The sequence below is a fragment of the Prunus avium genome, chromosome 1, assembly GCF_965620075.1.
Source record: "Prunus avium chromosome 1, drPruAviu1.hap1.1, whole genome shotgun sequence".
In the NCBI taxonomy this organism is placed as follows: domain Eukaryota; kingdom Viridiplantae; phylum Streptophyta; class Magnoliopsida; order Rosales; family Rosaceae; genus Prunus; species Prunus avium.
In genome coordinates this window covers 13,570,371-13,596,665 of record NC_142284.1, presented here as the reverse complement: position 1 = coordinate 13,596,665, position 26,295 = coordinate 13,570,371, and the positions used below count along the sequence as shown (strand labels likewise).

Genomic DNA, 26,295 nt, shown 5'->3' with positions numbered 1-26,295 from the left:
GCGAAGTCGAGCAACTGAGGATGTGTCTGAGCTTCTTGTTGATTCGCATGTGAGCCCGATGATTGAATCTGAGTCGAATCAGGCAAGCCTTGGGTGAATGCCTTGATTATCAAACTTCTTGGTCGATCTCACACATACAATTACCTCCACGCTAGACTTCAACAGAAATGGGGATTGAAGGGAGGTTGGAAATTGGTTGATCTGGTGAATGATTACTATGTGGTTAAGTTTGAATTAGAGGAGGATCTCAATTTTGTGTTAACTGGAGGTCCCTGGATCATTACAGGGCAATACCTAATTATGCAAAAATGGAGACCAGGATTTTGTCCTGTAACCGCTCAAATTACGCGAATGGCGGCTTGGATTCGTGTTTCTGCGCTTCAGCTAGAATGTTTTGATATTTGGGCTTTGAAGCGTATTGGAAATTTATTGGGTAAACTGCTCAAAATTGATTCTCTTACCACTGCTCAGAACAGGGGAAAATTTGCTCGCCTTTGTGTTGAATTAGACCTGACCAAACCTCTTGAGGCCTTCGTTCAAATTAATCAAACTTGGTATAATATTGAGTATGAAGGTTTACCTGATATCTGTTACTTGTGTGGTAGGTATGGGCATAAGAGGGATAGTTGTGAAATGAAGGCCTCTGGTCATGCTGACTCTGTTGGGGAGGGGCACGTTCCTAATGAAGGAGTTGGTACAAGCTCGGACGCTGCTATGGAAAAAGATGGTGTTGATGATTTAATGGGAGGTCTGAGGGGACCCTGGATGAATGTGCCGGCTCGAAGAAAACCCAAGGTTGTGGCTACTGACAAAGGTTCGAAGGGTTCTGGAAATAGGAACCAAGGGTCTAGGTTTGATGCTCTACGTAAAGTGGGAGAGAATTTTGGTTTGGATGAGGGTTTGGTTAGTGGAATTGGTGCCCAAACTGGGACGGGAAAGGTTGCTTCATCTATGAGGGGTGCTGACATGGGACAAAAAATTTGGACTAAATCCAAGACTAATAAAGTGGGCTTTAGGGCAGCTTTGAGTAATATCTCTAATTCTTCTTTGAAGGAAAATGTTCCTCTGAATATGACTGGCCAACGTCTTGGTGATTCTACTCATGGGAGTGGTGGGACTTTGTCAAGTAAGGGTAAAATGATTGCTGGTGGTAAAAGAGTGGTAAACCAGATTTCTGTGCAAGAGCAGTTAAATACTTGGGTGCGTGGTAATAATGAATATAATGCTAAAGGTGTGTATATTTTTGGACACCAGCCACCTAGTATTGAAGCAAGCGGTAATGAGCATGAAGAGGAGTGTGATACAGATACTGATATTGATAATACTTCTTTGGTTTCCTCTACACATGACGGTGGGCTGCCACAAGAGCATATGGATATGTCTAAAGGACAACAGATTTTCTCGCAGGAGAAGACTACTAGTCATGCCTTTAACAATGTTGAAGGTATGACCATTGGCTCTTAATTAGGGTTTAGCCCTAAGGGTTCTCGCTTCTTTCTAATTCTTTTATGGATTTAGTCAGTTGGAATGTCAGAGGTGCTGCGTGCACAAGCTTTCGAAATAATGTTGCGGAGTTGATCCGTGGTAATCGTCTGGATTTATTGTTTATTTGTGAACCTAGGATTAGCGGGAAGAAAGCCCTTGATATGATTAAATCTCTCGGGTTCTCTTCTTATGAAATTGTTGATCCTGTGGGTTTCTCAGGAGGGTTATGGTTATTGTGGAATGATACTAAAGTTAGTATCCAGATTTTAGGCACTACTGATCAAGTAATTATAGCTTGTGTGTCCTGGCATGGTAAAGCTCCTTGGTTATTGTCTACAGTCTATGCTAAACCGTGTGGAATTAAGCGGGAGAAATTATGGGATTATCTCCAGTTTGTGGCTAGTTGTCATCAATTACCATGGATGCTTGCTGGGGACTTTAATGAGATGTTGCATCTGGAAGATAAATTGGGGGGTGCTAATCCTTCTCGTTTGAAAGGTTTTAAAAGGTGGTTTACTGAGAATGAAATGATCGATTTGGGGTACTCAGGTCCTCGATTCACTTGGACTAATAATAGGGTCTTCGAAAGACTTGACAGAGCTGTTTGTAATTTGAAATGGAGGCAAATGTTTGCTGAGGCACATGTCGTTCATCTTCCTAGGACAAAATCTGATCATTGTCCCATCAAAATATGTTTGCAGTCGAGACTTTCTTCTACTCCTAATGATAGACCTTTTAGGTTTGAAGCAATGTGGATGCAACATGAGAGCTTTAAGGATTTTATTGGGCAAAGGTGGGGGCAAATTTCTGGTTTTGCTATGGACAAGTCCTACGGTTTAATTGAGTCTTTGAAGTTGTGGAATCGTAGTGTTTTTGGTCATCTAAAACAGAGGAAAGCTCGCATTCTCGCAAGATTGGCTGGTATTCAAATAGCTTTGTGTCAGGGACCTAATCGATTTCTGAGTCAGTTGGAGTGTTTCTTGGTGCAAGATTTTAATTCTTTGCTTGATCAGGAAGCTCTTTTTTGGAAGCAAAAATCTAGACTTAAATGGCTGCAAGAGGGAGATAGGAACACAAAATTTTTCCATATGACAACTTTAATAAGGCGTCGAAGGAATAAGGTTGAACGGCTTAAGGATGACAATGGGGTTTGGGTGGAGACGGCTGATAGCTTGAAAGCTCTTGCTGTCAATTTCTTCACCAAGTTATTTTCTCAAGGTCAAGTGGACTCTAACTTTGTGATCATTCCTAATCTTTTTCCTTGTATGGACCCTGTGATTGTTTCTAATTTACTAAGACCTATTGAGATGTCTGAAATTAAAACTAGCTTGTTTAATATTGGTCATCTCAAAGCTCCTGGAATTGACGGGTTCCCATCTGGTTTTTATCAGAATCAGTGGAGTTTATGTGCTAAGGATATTGGTGATCTTGTTTGCAAAGTGTTTCAAGAAGGGATTTTGCCTGAACGGTTGAATGAGACCTTGATTACTCTTGTTCCCAAATTCGATAGTCCTCAAACTATGGCTCAATTCCGGCCTATTAGTTTGTGTTGTACTCTCTATAAAGTCATTTCCAAGATTATTGTTGCTCGTTTAAGGCCTTTTATGGGTCGTTGGATAAGTCCTCATCAAGTCAGTTTTGTCCCAGGTAGGCAAAGCATTGATAATATTGTGATTGTGCAAGAGCTTATGCATAAATTTCAAGCTTCTAAGGGGCGGAAAGGTTTTTTTGCATGGAAAATTGATTTGTCAAAGGCATATGACAGATTGAATTGGCAATTTGTTGAGCAAGTGTTGTATGAATTAGCTCTACCTCCTCAGTTTATCAAGTTGATCATGGCTTGTGTCTCTACAGTGAAGTACAAAGTTTGTATCAATGGAGAGCTTACTGAGGCTTTTTATCCTGGAAGTGGGATTTGACAGGGTGATCCCCTTTCTCCTTACTTATTTGTACTTTGTATTGAGAAGTTGTCTCACATGGTGATGGATGCAGTCTCTAATAATAAATGGAGGCCTGTGAAATCTTCTCAAGCTGGTCCTGCGGTCTCTCACTTGTTCTTTGCAGATGACCTAATTTTATTTGCGGAGGCCAGTCATACGCAGGCCAAGGTTATGAAGCATTGTTTGGATATGTTTTGCCAAGTTTCAGGGCAGGCAGTGAATTTTGATAAGTCTGTGATCTATTGCTCTCCCAACACTAGTAAGGAGGTGGCTAGAGAAATTAGCTCTATTTGTGGTTCACCCCTCACAACAAACTTGGGAAGATACTTGGGCATGCCTCTTTTACACTCCAGAATCAACAGGGATACTTATTATGGGTTGGTTGACAAAGTCCACAAGCGATTGGCTGGCTGGAAAAGCAAGTTGTTATCTCTCGCTGGCCGGGCTACTTTGATTCATGTTGTCACGGCAGCCATTCCTGTTTATGCTATGCAAACAGTCAAGCTTCCTATGAGCATTTGTGATGATCTAGATCGTCTTAACCGTAATTTCTTTTGGGGAGGAAGTGAAAAGAAACATAAGGTTCATTTGTGTCAGTGGAACTTAGCTTGTCGTCCTAAGAGTTACGGGGGCTTAGGGTTTAAGAAAACCTCACATATGAATCAGGCTCTATTGGCTAAAATCGGGTGGAGAATTCATAGCAAAGATAAGGGGCTTTGGGTTCAGATTTTTGAAGACAAGTATTTGAAAGGGAATTCTATTTTGGTGGATTCTTTGCAGGACAGAAAGGTTTGCTCCTCTACTTGGAGAGGTGTTCTACATGGTGTTGGCTTACTCAGGAAGGGTTTGATGTGGAGAATTGGGAAAGGGGATGGTGTTCAATTTTGGAAGGATAGATGGGTTTCTGATGTTCCCCTCAACCAACATGATGGTGTTTTAAATATGGTTCAACCTGATTGTACTGTCTCTGAGTTTATGGCTGATGGTTGGTGGGATATTGGCAAGTTGCGGTCTGTTCTCAATGAGGACTTGGTACAAAGGGTTGTTAGCTTTCCGGTTGGTTTCTATAGTGATTTGAGGGATGTGCAAATTTGGAAACAAGTTGCCCATGGAGTTTTTACTGTTAAAACTGCATATTCGTTACTCTTCAAGGATCAAGGTCGACATGATCCTTTTTGGGACATGTTGTGGAAACTCAAGTTCCCTCCTAAGCTTAAATTCTTCTGTTGGTTGGTGTATCAAGGGAAAATTCTTTCCAATGAGCAGAGGGTTATAAGGCATTTAGCTGTGGATCCAACTTGTACTCTTTGTGGCTGGAGCTCTGAAACTGTGCTTCATATTTTAAGGGACTGCCCTCGAGCTAGGAGAGTTTGGCTAGAGGTGATTCCTATGCCAGGTTCGTCTTTTTTTGCTACTAACTTGCAGCATTGGCTGCATATTAATCTGTTGTCTAACAGAAAAGGGATTTATGGTCTGCCTTGGAACTTGTTGTTTATTTTTACTTGTTGGTATGTCTGGAAGTGGAGAAATCAGTATGTCTTTAATGGGGATGATTTGCCTTTCTATTCGCAAACTTGTATCCTGACTGCTGCTAAGGATTGGTTCTTTAATGCTTATGTGTCTAAGGCCAAAACTACTAAGATTCAGGTGTCGCTTGCCTGGGAACCTCCTGAGAAAGGGGTTTTAAAATTGAATGTTGATGGTTCTCGGAAGAATGGCTCTGGGGCTATTGGTGCGGGGGGCGTGATCCGTGATTCCTTTGGTGCTTGGATTGGTGGCTTTGCTGTCAATTTAGGGATTGGGCAGGTTTTGGAAGCAGAGCTGTGGGGGTTGTTTTTTGGTCTCAAAGCTGCTGTTGGTAAAGGCCTTTCAAAGATAATTGTGGAAATGGATTCTGCTATTGCTGTCCATCTCATTCAGCAGCCTGTTTTAGCTACGCTCCATCCGCTTGCTGGTATTGTGGCTAGTTGTGGTAAGCTCATGAACCAGTTTGATAGTTGTGCAGTTATACATATCTACAGAGAAAAGAATTGTGTCGCAGACGGATTAGCTAATTGGAGCTATAACATGGGTCTTGGCGTGTGTTATTTTGATTTTGCTCCAAGTTGGATAGGTTCTTTAGTTATTGACGACTTGATTGGGGTGTCTCGTCCCCGTCTTGTTTGTGTTGATTTGTTGTAGTTCTTTTGCTTGGGGTTTTCCCCCCCAATTCACCAAAAAAAAAAAAAACTAGTTGATAAACTTATCGAGATTTTAGTTTACTCTAATAAAGCTTAGTGACCTTATATCTTCATTTATTCCATGGAACCAAGAAATATTTGACACTTTGACACATGTAAGAGACATTTGTTTAATTACTTATGAAGGAAAACATTTGAACCAACTTGGTCACCAAATGGAATACTTTATTTTGATTATACTACTAGTTTGAGGTCTAAATTGTTTGGAGTGCAATTTGAGACCGAGGCCGAAACTATGCCCCTAAACCAACATAATAATTATGTTCACAAGTCGGGCTCTTTTTTTTCGAGGGTCACAAGTTGGACTTGGACAAAATTTGAATAGTAAAGACATGTTAATAAGCTTTGTTTAACCTTCTGGCAGAAGGGAAGCAAAACCCTGAAGGATGGCAATTTTTTCCCAATTCGCGTAGAACCCCGTTTTAAGAGCATCTAATGGAGGGTTATTTCAATTTTATTTCAATAAATTGAACTTTTGACTTGCAGTGGTACAGTTCAGTTCATTTCATATATCAATATTTCATTTCGAGGATCAATAGTTCATTTCAGAGGTCAATAAAATGAACTCTGTAATGAAATTTATTTCAATGAGCTAGCCTACTATAATAACTATACACACTCTCTCTTATTGACACATGGACAACATTACTATTTACTTTTTAATTTTTCCATTACATTTAATTAGTGTAAACTAGATGTTACTTTTTTTTTCAAAGCAACTAGTCGTTTCTGATTTATTTTACTATTAAAAAAAAACAAACATATAGTTAATATATATACTAGCCATTACTGATTTGTTTCTTTTTGGGCCTAAATTTGACACACTCAGCCCACCAATAAATAATCAGGCCAAGGCTATACACCCGACCCAAACATCGGAGGCCCAGAAACTATCAAAACCGCGAAATGACTTGGGCCTCGAAGGAACCCAAATTGGGCTTGGCAGGTTTTAACAGGGGCAAGGATAAAAGAAGAACGTCTCTGAAACAACTCTGTTGCCAGAGAGGTCAAATCCCTTTGGTATATTCAGAAGATATTTTTTCTACTCTAAAGAAGGCATCATTTTCAAGGGATACGAAGACTACGCTTTCTAAAAAGGAGATACGCGAGAAACAGGGAGTTGTTCAAAACTGGAAAACTTACCATCACAGTTTGAAACTCTTACAGGAGCAGTTAAACTGGGGAAAACGGTATGGTTCCCCATCAAAATACAGAGAAGTGATTGCTTCAGGAACTGACTATTGAAGTGCTTATTTGCTAGAATTGATAAAACCCGCTTTCTTTGCATTTAAAAAAATGAAAGATCTTTTGAGAAATTTTGCCGCCCATTATTAAAAAGAATTAGAACCCACACTCCAAAAGCATTCCTTATAAATATAGGAGAAGGTGAACAAAGCAAAAGACAATCAATTAGACAACCAAAAATCAACCAAAGACAAAAATTCAAAATGACCACTTGATCTCAAAAGCCTTCAAACAACTATCAATCAAGACACCCAGCTTCAGTTCAGACTTAGAAAAATAAATCATTCAAAACGAGATTTCGCTCGTTACAAATTTGGTTCAGCATAAGCCAAAGCAAGCAGAGGTTTCCACAAATATGAAAACCTCAACAAATTTATAAAGAGCCCTGATCAAGAAGGACAGATACCACAGTGCAGTTCCAGCCTAGTAGTTAGGTCCAGCCACTTCTGCCTCTTCCATACTGAAGAAGTCCCAATTCTGCCCAATCAGAGCCTTCCAGGTTTTTGAGATAAATTAAAGCTCTGCCAAGCTCGAACGTTGGTATCGATTTGCAGTTGGAACAAACCAGTTGAAGTTGTTGATAGTCCAGTCCAGCACAGGCATACCCAATCCAGCCCGGATCAGAAGTATCTGCTCAGGCAGAAATGGAACTCCAGTCTTCTTTTTGTCTTTTTAGAGTCAGTTTCTCCCTTTTGAGTCATGTAAAAGAGAATTCTGTCTTAAAATAGTTCACTTTCTCATCATCTATTCTGGCCAGAACTATCAATTTTATACTGTGAAAAATTGTGAAGTCCTCACCAGTCTGAGGCAAGAAAAGAACTTACTTGGGAGATATTCCTCACCCAAATTCACAATTGCTTGTTTAGAAGTCAGTAACTTGGGGCGCAAGTTATCTACTTTTAGGGAGTCTGATAGGATTTTTATTGCTAGCAGTGGCACGCTCATACATTAAAGAAAGTTGATTTGTTGACCAGTAAATGGTTCTTATGGCAATGGGGAACTTTACCCTACCATCACAGGAACAAAAGTAAAACGGGTGAACAGTTTCACTTTAAAAAAAAAGGATAGCTAATTTTTCTTTTTGAGAAAGGATAGAATTATATATACTAGCCATTGCTAATTTATTTCACTTTTGAAAAACACAAATGGCTAGTTCCCTTTTCAAACTGCTAGCTATTTACCTATAAATACGTATGTAGAAAACAACTTTCCCACAAGTTCCTACACCCACAAAAAACTTGTTTATGTTGAAATTTTATTTTTCAATAGAAAATTTTGTTATATATATATATATATATATATATATATATATATTTAAAATTGGTCTTTTTTTAAAGATTTCTTTGAAACCATTTTAATTGTATAATTCTTATTGTAATTAAATTTATTCATTTTATTTTATTCAACCATTTAAAAAAGACATTTAAAAAAATATGAATTTTAATTTGTAAGCTATTGAACTGCACCACTGCAAATGAAACTGTAGTCTGGTTCAATAGCTGCAAAAAAGTTTCAATAAATTGAACTATTAAACTGAACTAAAATGTACTGTTGAGTAACCATTGCTGATACTCTAAGAGGCAAATATGGAAGGAATGTGTTTTCCCTAATCCACCATATCCCCATCTTCGCTACAAATCCCCTTTTACACTTAAAAAGAAAATTTTATTTTTACTTATTTCATAATTTTAAATCATAACTTGTATTTATATTTTGGTTTTAATGGTGTAATTGTGTGATTATTTGTATATAAAATGATATATGGTTTTTTTTTTGGTCATGTACTACATAATGTAATTTTATATTTGTCAAATCATCACTTTTGGTCCATGTAGTTTGACACTTCAACCACTTTTGACCCTATAGTTTTAATTCCAACAATTTTGCCATTGTAGTTTCCTATTTGTAGCAATTCAAGGACAAGTTAAGACATGTTTGGTATTCAACTTGAATCTAACTTTTTAAACTCAAAAACAGAATTTGAGTCCAAAACAAAGAAAACCTGTTTGGTATTTATAAAAACTCAAACTCAAGAACAACTAAAAAACACCCCAATTATTAAAAACAAAAAATATTTGTTTTTTCAGTTTTTTTCTAACAACCCACAAGTTCTCAAATTTTTAAGATTTGAAAATAGTTTTCAAGTTGCATACCAAACAAGTTTTTCAATCTTAAAAATAGATTTAAGAACTCCTTGTTTTTAAGAAAAATCAAAGTTTTTGAGTGCCCTATATGAATAGGATACCAAACGTCCCCTTAGTATTCTTGTTAATTTCTTTGACAGTGCAAGGGGCAATTTCGTCAACCCAAAATGCTTGACATAAAAGCTTGTCTGAAACTCTCCCCATTTTATATTAGGGCTCAAAATTCAACCATTAATCCCAATTTTTAAAAAATCCTAAACTCAAATGGCCAATTTCAAGTCCTAATATGAAATGGGGAGAGTTTCAGATGAGCTTTTACGCTTAAGGGTTTTGGGTTGGCGAATTACCCTTTGCACCATCAAAGAAATTAACGGGAATAAAAGTGATTGAAGTGTCAAACTATATGGACCAAAAGTGACTTTTAACATTTTATATTCTTATAAAAAAAATAATGAATTTTTTAGATAATTATTTTGTCGAAGAAAACAAAAACAAAAATATCGGGAGCCCGCATACGTTAACCGACTGAGTTGTAGCCCTAAGATAAACGACCTGTTTTTTTTAAAAGGAACCGAGGAAGCCAAGTAAGCATACACTGAAAGAACAGAGCTTTAACCTAATTACAGAAAAAACATCAATTGAAACAAAGCTCCCGGGGACGTAGATGCTTCTGGGTGCAAACCCTGCAAACTCCCTCCAACAATAAACAAAACTCAGTACACCCGGCTTTTTACTTCTCTCACCCTGTTTCTTCCTCACCATGTACGGACGCCCTTCTAGCTCCTCCGGCGGCGCATGGGGTCAGCCGCCGCAGCAACCTCAAGGCACTAATTTCTATCTCCAAAACCCCATCAATTCGTCGTATATTTATCCTTCAAACCCCCCCTTTATACCCCACAATGCCCACAACCCCTACCAAAACTTCCCTCCTAATAATTTCCCAATCCAAAGCCCTAATTTCGCTGTCCAAAACCCTGGATTTAATCCTCCTCCCCAGCAGTTTTCGAACCCGGCAGGGTTTCGGCCTCCGAACTCGAGAGATATGCTCGAGAGAATCGACCGCGCCGTGGGGAAGGCTCGCGACGAACATGCCGCTGCTGGAGAGAACGTCTCGGCGTGGAAGGTCTCGCAGTCTGCGCTTCTGATGCTCAAGGTTGATTGCTGGAGTTCTCTGGGGTTTCAAATGCAGCAAGTGCCGACTATGCACCGCCTCATGCTCACTGAAGGGAAGGTAATGGCGCCATCCCTGCCCTTTTTTACTCTCTTCCTTTTGCTTTTAAAAATCAAGTTTCGTTAATGCTTTGTTTGGTTGCTAAGAAAGAGTGGGAAAAGAATTGTAATTGATATAAGAAGAGAACCTTCATTTATAATAAAATACACTTGGTTTGCCTGTTAGGAATTTATTGAAAACCCTTCGTTTTGGGAAAAACATACTTGATTGTTTAACGAACGTTATTATTTATTATTTATATATATATGAAAAGGGAATTGATGATGATTTATAAGAGATGCGAGCTGATCTTATGACATCATTAACACTGCATATTATACACCAATGGTCCCCGTCTTCAGCTGTATGCTTACATGCATAGATATGTATAAACAAGCGCAAGCATGGCATGAAGTAACTGCCTTCGCTGGGGTGGGGGGTTTAAGAAGTTATATTTCTGATTTGGGCGAGAGCAACTAAGGGCTTGACCCTTTTGCAAGCACAAGGAACATGCAACTATTTCTTTTCTCTTCTTTTTTCAACCAAATGAAGCATGAGATACAATGTTGAAATTTTATGTATTTTTATATTTTATCTTATGAGGTTTGTGTTTCTTTATGTATTAAATCCCATCAATATTTACGTATTTTCTATTGGAATTTAGATAAATGCATTTATCCATTGTTTTGTTGGGGTTCGAAGAATTACTTCATTGTATGATTTGGAAGTAGCAATCTGCAAGAATGAGGGAATTGAGCAGTTTGAAGAGCTGGGATTGGGCCCTTTGTTGCGACATCCACTTGTCATGCATTATTTCTCAGTGAAGTCTGACACAACTGAAGTCTTTAAGATAACTAGTGGGGAGATGATATCTCTACTTTCTGAGTTCATGGATACTTGTGAAAATAAAGATATTAGGGTTGAAGAATATTTAGATTTCATTGTTAAGAAGCGATCAGTTGCAAGCAAGGAAGCACTTGGAATACGAATTCACAGCATGGGGTATGTCACATTTTTGCTTCTACGTTTTGGTAAAAAGAAAAACTATTTTGTAGATAGCTCATACTGAACTTAGAACTATATTGGCAAAGGAGACCTTTTTTCATAGTACTTGGTGTGCATAAATTTGATGTCATATTTACTTATTTATAAAGTTTTTCATGCAGTAAAAGTCGTTCTAATGTCCACAAAGAGCATGTGGAAGTCAAAATTTCATCTATTATGGATGTTGAGTTACAAGGATCATGCCTGTGCTCATGTTGAGTTACAGGGATCTTTAATGCATGCTTTTGCTGATGTACTTGCTTCTTTGAAAAACATTTGATGATGCAGAAGCTATTACATGCACAGTTTTGGGTCTTGTTGATTATTTCTCGGTCCTAATTTTAAATGCTCCCTGTTCACATCGTTCTTGTTAAATGGACCCCCCCGCCCCGCCTCTTAAGTTTTCAATTAAGTTCAGTCCAACATGATATACAATTAAACAACCCAATCTCAAACATTATATACTGATTGTGTTCTGCTTCATTCCAAACCTTTATGAACTAGGTGGTATGGTGTGGCTTGATTTCACCTCTGTGTGTGGGTGTATCAATGTTAATATATCACCAAGTAAATTTTTCAGTCATGACTTAAGGTTTCTAAGGGGTCAATCCAGTGTCATCTCATTTGTCCTTTTTCAGTAATATAATGTAAATTTTAACAACATTGATTGGAGTAAACTTTATGATAACAGGATGCATATTTCTGCCATCCGGGAAGCCAGGAATTTAGAAATTTCCACTCTAAAGAAATCAGAGAAGGCATTTCAGCCAAATTCAGATAAAAAGGATAGGAAGTTTCCACTTTTATCTGCAGAGAAAAAGAAGCTAGACAAACGTTTCAGCACTATTTCTCAGCGCGTTGAATCGTTTTCCCCCATACATAAGGATTTTTGTGGCAAACACATTAGATTTGATCCTTCAAGCTCAGAGGATGAAGGTAGGGATGATTATTTATCTGAAGAGAATGATGAAAGTAATGACCATGTAACAGGCAGTCAGGTTAACTTCTCATCACAGTCTGTTAAAAGTTCTGACAGAGTGAGTAGTTGTCCTTACCCATCTGTAATAGAAGAGAGGAGAAGGCTTGGGTTGAGCCAGCTTTCTCCAGCTAGTGGCAGCCAAAAGCACAATGATAGTAGCGGGTCTGTTAAAAAGAAAAGAAAATCTGAAAACATAAACAGTGCAATCTCCATGCCCCACAAACTGCGTAAGAGAGATAAGGTACAAGATGCCCTTCCAATGGAAAATGGCAGGGAAACCAATGAGGTTAGCAATTTGCATGAAAATGATCTTTCAATTGACAATAATGATTTGAGGATGTTCATTACAACCTGGAAGGAGGCATGTCTGGAGTACACTGTGGATGAGGTATGTTCATGCTTTTCTTATGCTATGTAAACAACTAATTATATGGATGAAACACCTGTCAATAGTTGGTATCTATTTATGTAATGAATTTTAGTTTGCTACATATTTGCATTGTTCTTCAGAATATTTAATGAATTTCTATTGATTTTAATGTATAATGATTTTACCAAATTCTCTAAGATTCAAATATTTGAAGAAACATTGTGATTTGGAATGCACCTCATTTTCTGACCTGAAGTCCTGATATATATTATGATTGATATTTATAGCGAATTGTATTATGGGGAAGGTTATTGATATAAAGGAAATCTTTTTGGGGAAAGAATTGGAGGTACTTGCTGATGTTTCTCATGTCCTATGGGTGTTGACAAGATTAAGAAATACATATAGAATAAGTCTTTCATTTAGATTATGTGTTACCTTGCTAAATTTTCTTGTATGGTTGCACCATGTTGTTTCATTATTTATTCCTTTGTGGTTTTAACTAAGCCTTAGTATGAGTGCTATAAATTATTCAGTATGATATGAAGTTGTAGCCAAATGGGACTGACATGAGGTCGTTCTGGTACTATGGTGATAATGGCTGAAGAGGTCCATAATTTTATATATTGAAATGCAAGGGTTAGAATAGTCGATGTGGGATTTTATATTCTCAACAATTTGACTAATGTTTTAACAATTTTGCTGATGTTGTTTTCTCTTTATTTATTCTAAAAATATGGGGTTTCAGAAAATATCTTCTGATTCTTGTAGGTACTTGATAGGATGATGCAGTTTAATAATACTAAAGCTCAGAAGAGAAAGAAAATCAAGTCAATGTTTTCTTTGTATCCATTAATTGGATTACTAAATGTTGCTGTAAGTTATTGCGGTCAGTTTAATTATCATTTTTTTTTTGGTTTTACATGTAGTATTTTATTTTTTTGCAGATTTTGTTTATCATTCCATTCCTGAAGAAATTAAAGTATGCAGATGCATATATGTTTATGTTATATTAGTGTGTTTTGGTGTTTTAACTCTCGTTGTAGATGTACTGACTGGGTAATGTTGTTTGGCTATTGTCTTTGTTGTCCAATGGACTGCTCATCCTTGCTTATTGTAGTTCCTTTTGCTTTTTCTTGATAAAACATGTGTTTCTTATAATATAAATGGTTGTGTGTATTTATGTATACAAAAAGCAAAAGTCCATCTTAATGTATGCTTATGCTTTCAGTTTTGGTTTTCCTATCATGGATCGAATACATTTAATTACCTTAAATCCTTTAAGGTAAGTTTCAGCTAAGCCTTTATATTTTAAAGAAAAGGTGCTACCTGAGACTATAGAAGGGAAACAAGAAAAGAACATAATGTAGTTAATAATGGTTTTAAAAAAATGATTGTTATGCTTATAGATGTCATATTATAGGCCATGTATATCATGTTGAAATCATTTTTATGTTGTTTTATCAACATTTCACCTCTATAATATATACTGCTTGTGTGTATACGTACGTCTCTTTGACAATTTTCAACAAAATTACTTAACCCAGGTACTCAACTTATCTTCTGTTTGTTTGAATTCTCCACAATATTGCTAAGTTTAATATTTCATTGAACCAGGGCAATCCTTTATTGTGATGCAATAATAGCTGATCACTTGTACTGAAGTTGTTACTTCCATGTTGCAGGTCTCATCTATCAAATGTGGAATGTGGGATAGCATGTATGATACATTCCAAACCATTGGTCAATATGAATTAACTGACAGTATTACTGATAACTGTCCCGAATATGTGAACATAGATGTTGAACCAAGTACCAAAGATGAGCCAAGAATTAAGGATCCACCAGTCATCAATGAACGTATTGTTGAGCACATTCAGAGTAAGTAATGTTGCTTTTGTATTTTTTTTTCTTTAAACAGAATTATGGCATGTTTACTTACCTGGATCGAGTATAGGAATACTTTTGATTCCTGAACTACCCAGCATTTACTAACATATGGTTATTAGAATTATTTTAATGCCCGATTTTTGATGCGTTTACTAACACCTATGGAATAAAAAATCATGTGGGTTCCAGCCCCTCTTTTTTTTATTTTTTATATTTGCTCTCTAATGAAACTTATATGCCTTTTGGTGCTTTGTAATTAAATTTCACAGGTGTTTCTGTTGAGGACATAATCAGGAAAGTTACCATGTATTTCGAGAGTGATCAAGGAAAACATAACAATGGTCAATCACTTCTGGAGAAGATATTTATCTTCTTGAGAAAGCTTTGCAATTGCGAGGTTTGGTTGGTGAAAGAATTTTGTGTAAAGGAATTTAAATCCCTCGGTTATGGGGAGTTTTTGTTGTTCTTAGAAAAATATGCTTGTCTACTGCCCCATGAGCTGTGCAAGTTCCTGACTGGCGACTTGAGTGGAAAGTGTCCTATTGAGGTTTGCATGCTCCAGCACCATTTGGTTGTTTTAGTATCTCAAGCTTTAAATAGTTTATGGGAGGATGAAAAAGTTACCAAACAAAATATATTGTTGCTGCTTAGGAAGCAGTTCCCATTGGTTTGTTTCAAAACTATCGAAAATGGTTCAGTGGAAGATTTCTTAAGCATAGTGGGAAAACATAAAAATGCTGTGAGTTCGAAATGTGTTCTATTTTCAATGACACTGTGTGGAACTAGTTATGCTATAGAGTCATCATTACACATTGAGAATGTCCTATGGAAAAGAACTTCGGTCAATACTGATAGTGGCCAGAAAGCAAAGTCCCATGAATCTGTTACATCCAAGGATGCAATTGAAGTCTTACTTACAGCACCAGTGATGTCAGATTTAAACTTATGGTCGCATTGGGACCTATTGTTTGCTCCCTCTCTTGGCCCTCTTGTACCATGGCTATTGAATGAAGTCAACACAGATGAACTGTTGTGTTTGGTGACAAAAGGTGGAAAAGTGATTCGGTTAGATCATTCAGCTACCGTGGATTCATTCTTGGAATCTGCACTTCAAGGATCCTCTTTTCAAACAGCAGTGAAAATGTTATCTCTGTTTTCGCTAGTTGGGGGAGAAAAACATGTCCCTGTGTCGCTTTTGAAAATTCATATAAAACATGCATTTGAAGTAATTCAGAAGAATTATCTAGACGATATAGAACTACAAGACAATAAGAATTCCAGTAATTATGGAAAAGCACTATCTGGACAAAAAATGGTTGGTGAAGTTGGTACTGGTAAATTCTGTAGTAAATTACACAAGGACTTGAGCCAGGTGAATATTGCAACAACTGTTATATCAAGATTTTTCCTTGAATGTCTTGGGTATCTACCTGCAGAATTTCATTGTTTTGCTGCTGATGTATTGCTTTCTGGGATGCAATCTGTTGTTAAACATGCTGCTTCAGCCGTTCTGAGTGAATGCAGCCAATCAGAGCAGCATCTCATGCTTCATGAAGTTGGGTTGTCTCTCGGTGTAGTGGAGTGGATTAATGATTACTATGCATTTTGTTCCAGTGATGCTACTGGCTTGTTTAGGTATGAAACAGGGTCAAGCTCAAAGAATATGCAAGATGTGTCAGATAAGTTTTCCGTTAGGGCAGATGAGCAGAAAGGCGGATGTTCTGATATTTGTTTGAAGATTGGTGGGGCAGAAGCCTCTAATGCTAGTATTGGCAGTGGTTACACTCAACATCCTACTGAGCTTAATGAACATGAAGATGCAGCCCAGGTAATTGAGTCAATCAGGAGAGATGAATTTGGTCTTGATTCAGGCCTATCAAGTGTTGAAAGTATCATGTTAAAGAAGCAGCATGCTCGCTTAGGGAGAGCTCTTCATTGTCTTTCACAGGAATTGTATTCACAGGATTCACATTTTCTTCTTGAGCTGGTAAGGGTGCTCTCTTTTGTGTCTTTCATTGTGCTTAGTGCAGTCATCTACTCAAGGCCTTTTATTTTCCTTGTTGCTAAATTGTACCAATAGTCCCTGAAATATTCCCCAATTCGCATGTTGATAGAGAGAGAACCATATATAGGTGTAGCCGCACTCTACACCCAACAAACTAAGAAATAAGTGGGGAATGAGGATTGGATGTTTTGAACCTAGGACCTCTTACGAATAAATGCAAGGCTTAGAATTCTCAATGTGGGATATACTCTCATCTCTTTTTTTTAACGAAAAGATGAAAATTTTATTTCATGAGAGAAGCTGTACATTAAAGTTATTGTATTTGTCCTTCCAACAATATATTGCCAATTATTATAATTTCAATTTGGATTTGGATGATCTTTATATGTTTGATACTATAATTGAGTTTGAAGGTGAAAACAAGCCTTTGATAAGTATGTGATGTTTTATTTCAATTTTATACATCCAATCTTTGTGTATATTTATTCATCTTTATTGCCCCAGGTTCAAAATGCTGATGATAATACCTACCCAACAAATGTGGAACCAACTCTAACATTCATTCTTCAAGAGTCAGGTATTATTGTTTTAAATAATGAGCGAGGCTTCTCTTCCCAGAACATTAGAGCGCTTTGTGATGTTGGGAGTTCAACCAAGAAAGGATCTAATGCTGGATATATAGGGCAGAAGGGCATTGGTTTCAAATCAGTTTTTCGGGTAGGTCGCGAAAACACTGCAGTTATCACTCTCTTTCACTTTCTGTGTCTTTCCTCTTCTCCCTCCATCATGCCAAACCATATTTATTCTTTCTTGATTGTTTGCTGCATTAAGTGAATTACCTTGTACAGTCATACTATCATTCAAAATCAGGCCTTGTTACAGGGGTCTTTGGTTTAAAGGTTTCGTTGCAGCTATGAATTGTTTGTTGTAGCTTGGAATGAAACCTCTCATCTTTATTTTGCTGTTTAAGGATTCATTCCCTGCATTGATAACATGCTTTCATTAATATGTGCACATTGTTCTGCAGGTCACAGATGCTCCAGAAATTCATTCCAATGGGTTTCATATCAAGTTTGATATAAGTGAGGGTCAGATTGGTTTTGTTTTGCCAACAGTTGTACCTCCCTGCAATGTTGACTTGTTTAGTAGGCTTACTTCTAGTGACCATGACCAATCAGATAATAACTGCTGGAACACTTGTGTTGTTCTTCCTTTCAGATCAAAAATATCGGATGGAACTGTCATGAAAAGCATTATAAATATGTTTTCCGATCTTCATCCATCTTTATTACTCTTTCTGCACCGCCTCCAGTGTATCAAGTTTAGAAACTTGCTTGATGATTCACTTATTGTCATGAGAAAAGAAATTTTGGGAGATGGTATTGTTAAGGTTTCACATGGGAAAGAGAAAATGACATGGTTTGTAGTATCTCAGAAATTGCAAGCAGATTTTATTCGTAGTGATGTACAAACAACAGAAATTTCAATAGCATTTACATTGAAGGAATCAGATAACGGTGATTATGATCCAGATCTTGTCCAGCAGCCTGTTTTTGCATTTCTTCCTCTTAGAACGTATGGACTGAAATTTATTCTTCAAGGTGATTTTGTCCTTCCTTCATCTAGAGAGGAAGTGGATGGAGATAGTCCCTGGAACCAGTGGCTGTTGTCAGAATTTCCTGGTTTATTTGTCAATGCGGAGAGATCTTTTTGTGCTCTTCCGTGCTTTAAAGAGAATCCTGGGAGAGCTGTGACAGCTTATATGTCCTTTGTTCCCCTTGTAGGTGAAGTGCATGGTTTCTTTTCTTCTCTTCCACGGTTGATTGTTTCTAGATTACGTATGACTAATTGCTTACTTCTGGAAGGAGGAAATAATGAATGGGTTCCTCCTTGCAAGGTCCTAAGAGGTTGGAATGAACATGCTCATTCGCTTCTTCCTGACAGTTTACTACGAGAGCATCTTGGCCTTGGATTCTTGGATAGAAATATAGTTCTGCCAGATCCACTTTCAAATGCAATAGGTATTGTGGAGTATGGACCCAAAGTTCTGCTTCAAGTTATGGTATCTTTATGTCATACGCAAAATGGTCTCAAATCAATGGGGTTGGGTTGGCTGGCCTCTTGGCTAAGTGAACTTTATGCCATGTCATTCAATTCTTCTATGGAAGCTTCTTTTGATCCGAGGATACAAATGGAGCTCATAGAAAACCTTCGAAAAATTCCTTTCATTCCTCTTTCAGATGGTACATATGGTGCAGTAGACGAAGGCCCAATTTGGTTACATTTTGATGCCTTAAGCAATGGCCTTGAGGCTCAGGATGGACTTGAGTCTTTCCCAAATTTATATGCGAAACTTCGGATCGTAAGTCCTGCCCTCATTTCTACAGTGTCTGCAGATATGTCATCCATGGATGTGACAGTTGACAAACTCACATGTATGCTCTGTAGAATTGGTGTCCAGAGGTTGTCTGCACATGAAATTGTCAAGGTGCACATCTTGCCAGCTATATCTGATGACAGAATTACAGATAGGGATAAGAATTTGGTGATTGAATATCTCTGCTTTGTAATGTTCCACATACAGTCGAGCTGCTCTGATTGCAATGTTGAAAGGGAATACATTATCTCAGAAATACGAGATAAAGCTTACATATCAACAAATTATGGCTTTAAGCGACCTTCTGAGGTATCAATTCATTTCAGTAAAGAATTTGGAAATCCTGTGGACATAAAGAAGTTGATTAATATGGTGGATATAAAGTGGCATGAGGTTCACATCTCCTATTTGGGACATCCAGTCACAAAATCACTCCCATTTGAACTGAAGAAGTGGAGGGAATTTTTCCAGCAAATTGGGATAACGGATTTTGTCAAAGTAGTGCAAGTTGAGAAGGGAATTGCTGATATTTCTGATGTCCTAGTTAAGAATATGATTTGGGATAAGGACTTAATTTCCCTTCGATCAAATGTCACAGATTGGGAGTCCCCTGAATTGGTCAACTTATTATCTCTATTGGCCAGAGATGGAAACAAAAAAGGTTGTGAATATCTCTTAGAGATTCTTGATACTTTATGGGATGATTGCTATAGTGAAAAAACTACATGTTATTGTGCTTCTAAATCTGAAGCAGACAGAAGGCCCTTCAAATCTTCATTTATAAGTAGCATCTGTGATGTGGAATGGGTGGTATCAACGATGGATGATGTACTGCACTATCCTAAAGATTTATATCACGATTGTGATGCAGTGCGCTCGATTCTGGGGGCATCTGCTCCATTTGCTATTCCAAAGGTTAGTTTGATATTACTACTACATATGAAATTAGCTTCCCTTTTCTCTTTTATTACTGAAGTTATTATTTAGCCAATATTTCCCAACAGATTTATCAGATTGAGACTTTATCTAATAGAATGCATATGTGAATTTGAACCAAATGCAGTCAGTAAGGCTATTGTGTTTTTTCCCCTCCCTTTCGTAATAGATCTAAGGTTCTGTATTCATCCCTAAAAGTTGTGCGCAAAGAAATTCATTGTTGTTGAGATCACAAAAGATCCTTCATAGTATCCACAACGCCCAAATAATCCTTAACAAGCAAAAGAAATTCATTGCCTGACCCACGCCACTCCGACCAAGTGAACAACCTGATGCAAATTTGTAATATCAAAGAATAAGGAAAAAAGGAATTTGATAAGGACACTCACCGTCACCTTTGCACAGAGCTTATATAAGCTCTTTAACCTCAAAACTCACTAACGCAACACTGCCATCTTCTTCATCAAAGCAATACCTCCCACTTAACTATTTTGTTGATTTTATTGACTATTTTATTCATTTTACACATGTGGTGACATCTGAGGGTTATGATTTTTCACCAGAGTCAAGTGCCAAGTGAAGCACAATTGTTTGGTATTTTACCACCAAACAATTATGGCATATTTGATGCTAATGTGTTGAACAAACTCCAAGTCTCATAGAACACAAGAAGCATATGCACCCGTAGCTTATTTATTCAAAAACTTAGGTTATGGCTCCATCCCATGTGAAGCAGTCACTATGGCCAGGGTTTGGAGTCCATGGTGGTTATTTGGTTCTTCGTGTGTTCTAGTGTCTGTCCTCTTATTGTTAATATTGAGAGTATGGCTCATATTGAATCGTACTAGCAAAAGGCTGTCTTTCACTAGTAGAAGTTTTGTGATATTGTGTGATAGTTTGATTTCTGACTGTTCTTCCTCTTTCTTCTTCCTATTCTTACATCTTTCTTTTTCTCTCTTAACTTTTCTGTGTGCTCTTTGTTGACTTTAAAGTCAGGTCAGTCAGGTCAGTCAGGTCTAGAATGTTACCAAAAAAAAAAAAAGTGTCAGGTCTAAATTCCACTCCTTTGTAGCAATCCCTACCATTTCTCCATCATGAAATGAGTGCTGCACCTCAAAACTATTTTGCAGCTCTTGCCTTTAAATGGTCTACTGTTTGATTGTTTCTATGTTATATGAGACAATAATATACTTTAGATATGTTAATTACAATTTCAGCTGTTTAAAATCTTAAATCTTCTTTAAAGCTTCTGCTTAATCTGTTGTGCTACACATTTTTATTTTTTATTTTTTGAAGCAGGTGAGAAGTGAGAAGTTTGTACTTGATGTTGGGTTTAAGACAACAGTTTCCCTTGACGATGTTCTGGAGGTCTTGAAGCTATGGAGACGTGAGAACCCTTTCAGTGCCAGGTATGTGTATGATTATGATTTTTCCCTCATAATGTTTGACCTCATTTATTTGGGAGTGATATCATTAGCTTCTGTTTGTACATTGAATATCTTTTGCTAATTATTGTGGTCCACCAATATTATGAATACTAGTAGACAAAAGAAATAAAAGTCTTGAACCAAAAGCAGTGGTTCTATAATACCATTTGCCTTTTTGGGCATTAGATCCATGTGATTGGAAGGTACTTTTAAGCAATGTTCTCATCAGGGGAAAAATATAAGCCTTAATGTAAAATTAGAACCCTTGCAAAGATTTCTAAGAACTTTTGGTCATGGTGACGGCGAGAGTGCTTATCAAATTCCTTTGTTCCTTATTCTTTAATGTCACAAATTTGCGCCAGGTTATTCACTTGGTTGAAGTGGTGTAGGTTCAGCCATGCATTTCTTTTGCTGGTTAAGGATTATTTGGGTGTTAAGGATACTATCAAGGATGTTTTGCAATCCGTATGCAGTCTAGGTTTCACTTGGGTTTGTTTGGATAGAAGGAAATAACAGAACCATTGATGATAACATGTGGAGGACGTGATTATCTATGAGACGTAATTAGGGTCTTAGCATCTTTATGGTCGTCACTGTCCGAGCATCTTCATATACTTCTCTCTTTTACCCAAAAAAAGAAGAAGTTTATTTCCCGTAAAATTCCCAAAAGTGCTATCTGCATATTTGGAGCTCAAGGTGCATTATTATCTTTCTTAGACTCAAATAAGCAAAGGTTACTTGGTCAATGTTAGATCAAATTCTTTATGAAGCCATGTCGATGGCTAATATTTCAGATGATCTGCGTGATCGCTTGGTCAATTTTTTCCATCTTAACCAAGGTTGCATTAATACTGCCACTTCTTTTATGATGTCTTTACTAAGATGCTTTTCATGAGGTTTCCTCTCAAAAGTGCCTTTTATCCTTAACATTTTAATCTTAAAGTATTGAAAATTATCCTACTTCCTTTCAAATCATTGTGTCCAAATTCACTTGTAACTTTTTGAGATTGAAAAAGGTCGCCTGCAACCAAAACTATTATTATTGTCCATTGTTCACAGAATTTTTTTATTATTAGAAGTGTATCTTCTGATACCTTGGGTTTGCATTATCTGTTACACCATATGAAATGTTTATGCACATTTATTCTTCTATTATTTGTTTAATTTTGCATGATGCCACACACTTTAAATGCTAGTCTTTTTTTTTTGTCTTGCAGCCTAGCACAAATGTTCAAATTTTACACATTAATCTGGAATGAAATGGCTGCTTCAAAGGAGAAAATTGCAGAGGCTTTCCATTCAGGACCTTCTATATTCGTTCCACACGCATCTAGCTTCAGGCACGAGGATGTGGTATCTGGTACGTTGTTGCCCCCTGAAGAAGTGTACTGGCATGACTCCACTTCCTTTGTAGACCAAATCAGGGAGATTCATCGTCAGTGCAGCTCAACAGGTGTTACTCATGGCCCCTTGAATAAGACGCTTTGCAATTTCTACCCAGGCCTTCATGACTTCTTTGTTGACGGCTGTGGAGTACATGAGACCCCTCTTCTCCGGAGCTACCTTCAGATATTGCTGCATTTATCAAATGTTGCTTTGCCTTCACAAGCAGCTAATGCGGTAAGTAATCAAGTTTAGAATAATATTACAATTAGTACAAGCTGCTCGGTGACCTAATTGTTCGGTGTTCCTTGTCTCAGGTTTTTCAAGTTTTCCTGAAGTGGACTGATGGACTAAAATCAGGATTGAGTGCTGAAGATGTTGTTTACTTGAAAGATTCCCTTACAAAGATTGAGTGTACGGTGCTTCCTACGGTACAGGATAAGTGGGTTTCTGTACATCCTTCCTTTGGTCTTGTGTGCTGGTGTGATAATAAGAAATTAAGCAAGCAGTTTAAGCACTTGGACTGCATTGATTTTCTGTACTTCGGTGAACTGAGCAAGGATGATGAAGAGATGCTGTGTACAAAAGTGTCCGTCCTCATGCACACTTTAGGGATTCCTGCTCTTTCAGAGGTAAGATATCTCTCTATGTGCGCATGCACACACATGTGGGTAATGCAAGTAATCTTTAAATTTTCTATGCATTATTATGAGATATGACATTGAGCAATGCATTATATTACAAAATTCAGGATACATATGTTGTCCACCAAGGTGAACCAACCTGTACACCTGGATTCCTCTTACTTGCTCATTTATATGCAGGTTGTAACTCGTGAGGCAATATATTACAATATGGAAGACTCTAGCTTTAAAGCTGCATTGCTGGATTGGGCTCTTCCATACGCACAGCGCTACTTACATGGTGTACACCCAGATAAATATTCTCAACTCAAGCAGTCTGAATTTGATATCCTGAATCGCCTGCAAGTGGTAGTTGTTGAAAAGCTGTTCTACCGGAATGTTATAAAGAGTACTGGAAATGAATCCAAGAAGCGAGTTAAAAGTAGTTGTCTTCTGACGGTATGTTGCTTCATCCTTCATTGAATGTGCATTCCTGATCGTGTGTATTTCAAAATGGTTATACTTCAAACTGATTTCGAAGATCGCTGGAACCACATTATATTTGCTTTCTGCTAGAATACTAAGAATTAGCATTTGAAGCATATCATGCTGGTTACGTGGCATGCATCGCCATACTTTGTTCTGGTAAAGAATAAAGCAAATTATATGTTTTCCCGGAGAGTTTCTATTTTATTCAAATTCTGTTATCACATGTTGTTTCTAACAGTTTCATGATTCTGGAAGATATTTCACCAATTATGTACGGTAATTGGTGTGATGAAGACATGCAAATTTTATCTCTCTTTCCTACCCTTATTCCTTTTATCTTATAAATGCAGGGTAGCATTTTGTATACAACCCAAGAGTCAGATTCTCACGCATTATTTATGGAGCTTTCTCGTTTGTTTTTTAATGGAAATCCTGAACTACACTTGGCAAATTTCCTTCATATGATCACAACCATGGCAGAGTCAGGTTCAACTGAGGAGCAGACAGAGTTTTTCATCTTAAATAGCCAAAACGTGCCAAAGCTTCCTGATGGAGAATCTGTTTGGTGCCTTTCTTCTGTGCATTCATTGATAGAAAGTGATAAATCACTTGAAACAAGTTTCAATTCACCAGAAGTAGATGAGCAAAACAGTTGGAAATCCAAAAGTAAAGCACGGAACTGGCCTCCTATTGGTTGGAAAACTGCACCAGGGTTTGGGTATGCTCGTGCAAATGGTTTTAAGACACAGGCAGTTTCACAGCCTAGCACCGCCTTACAAAATAAAGTGGGGGATGATTCTGAAGGTATCAGCAGGCAAACAGATGATTTAACACCCATTTCAGTTGACACTAATTGGACCATTGAAGGTTGTTTGGCAACAACATCTGCGGCTTTTGTTTTGCCAGACTCCAATCATCTGCAAGAACATTGTGGTGAGGTTGGCAATGAGGCTGACTTTCCAATGCATGTGGAGTGTAATCCCATTAGTTTTGATCTTGTGTCTGACCCACCTGACTTTGGCTCATCTAATTTTAGCAAGAGAGATCAGCTTAGATTTGGTACACCCAATTCAACACAAGCAACTTTAACTGGGAGGCTAGGTGAGCTTGTTGCTTTTAAATACTTTGTTCAGAAAGCCGGCAAATCAGTTGTGAAGTGGGTCAATGAGCATCACGAAACTGGGCTACCATATGACATAGTTATAGGGGACAAGGAAAACAGTAAAGAGTTCATCGAAGTTAAAGCAACCAAGTCAGCAAGAAAAGACTGGTTCGAAATATCAATGAGAGAGTTGCAATTTGCGGTTGAGAAAGGTGAAGCTTTCAGCATTGCGCATGTCATTCTATTGGGTAATAACGTTGCAAGGGTCTCAGTATACAACAATCTGGCAAAATTGTGCCAGCTTCACAAACTGCGGTTGGCTGTCTTGTTGCCTGAGCAGCAGAGGGAATTTTCCATTGTGTCCCAATCGTAAAAGGCACTTCATGGTGGTCTAAACCTGTTTGAAATCGACTTGGCAAAAAGATTATAGCTAAATGCAGCTATATGCATTTCGGGGACTACATTGCATGCTCAACCAGATTTTACACATCAAACTGGTAGGCCAGTCCAGTTAATTTGCAGACGAGTTCTGCTTTTCTGGATGAAACTTAGTGTGCTGGAATTGGACACGATGGGGCTGAGAACGGCATTCTGATAAACTCCTCGTTCAAATTTTAATATCTATGTGGTGTAGCGACCGTCAGCCAGGATTCTTCATATTTAATCGAAGAATGGAAGTCGCCTCTATGGTTGTGTACAATGGAAAAGAATTGTCTCATGCAACAATGTGGGATCTGGGTCAACTTTTCAATCAAATGAAATTGTATATTTACAGAACTTACCATCTTTCTCTTGTGTAGAATAGATGAGAGCTTCGACCAAACAAAAGAAAGAACAGATAACAGCTATTTATTAGGTGCCGTCAAAGATGTACAGTTTATTTACCATAATAATATAAGTTTACAGCTTGGTGGTTGACCACCCTGTTGTTATTTTGACTGCCAGGCGCTAGTTCCTTCAACTGGCCATCTCTTAATGTATATTTTTATTAGTTTATTGACATTTGTCAACATATTGATGGTTGTTCTAACGTAGTAGTATATAGTTGGCCTGAGCACGGAGGATGTTGGAGGTTGGGTCTAGACGATTGTTGGTTGTGGTGGGAATGAGGGGAAGCTGTAGGGAGAATAGGGGAAGAGGACATCGAGGATGGGTATGTCACATGGCAATTTCTTATTGGTTCCTAAGGCAGATTCTCTGCGAGACTAAACGTGAAAAGATGTTTTTTTAACCCTTCACCTGAGCCGGTAACATTTTTACGGAGTTTGAACGGAAATCTCAATTCTAACGTAAATTGGTAACAAGTTCACTGTATGAATTCATAGGTCGTCTATTTTTAATCACAGTCAACATGCATCATTTTTTTTTCCTTACACCTCCGGGACCACATGGATGGCAGGTAACTT

The 26,295-nt window shown here is 37.7% G+C and overlaps 1 protein-coding gene across 4 annotated transcripts; it reads left to right on the top strand.

The window, feature by feature from the left end:
* The first annotated feature begins 9,614 nt into the window (after nucleotides 1–9,614).
* On the top strand, nucleotides 9,615–25,885 carry LOC110771031 (protein NO VEIN-like). 4 transcript variants are annotated; one of them, XM_021975270.2, is made up of 13 exons: nucleotides 9,615–10,285; nucleotides 10,929–11,266; nucleotides 12,000–12,675; nucleotides 13,429–13,533; nucleotides 14,343–14,538; nucleotides 14,817–16,534; nucleotides 17,057–17,269; nucleotides 17,580–19,844; nucleotides 21,165–21,274; nucleotides 22,510–22,912; nucleotides 22,993–23,307; nucleotides 23,500–23,757; nucleotides 24,138–25,885. In XM_021975270.2, exons 1-13 carry the CDS (start codon nucleotides 9,815–9,817, stop codon nucleotides 25,260–25,262), a joined length of 8,193 nt encoding a protein of 2,730 aa, XP_021830962.2. In that variant the 5' UTR covers nucleotides 9,615–9,814; the 3' UTR covers nucleotides 25,263–25,885. The 4 variants fall into 4 exon arrangements, with proteins under 4 accessions (XP_021830962.2, XP_021830961.2, XP_021830963.2 ...); XM_021975269.2 differs by having other exon boundaries at nucleotides 21,162–21,274; XM_021975271.2 differs by having other exon boundaries at nucleotides 10,145–10,285; nucleotides 10,996–11,266; nucleotides 21,162–21,274.
* Nucleotides 25,886–26,295: the final 410 nt, after the last annotated feature.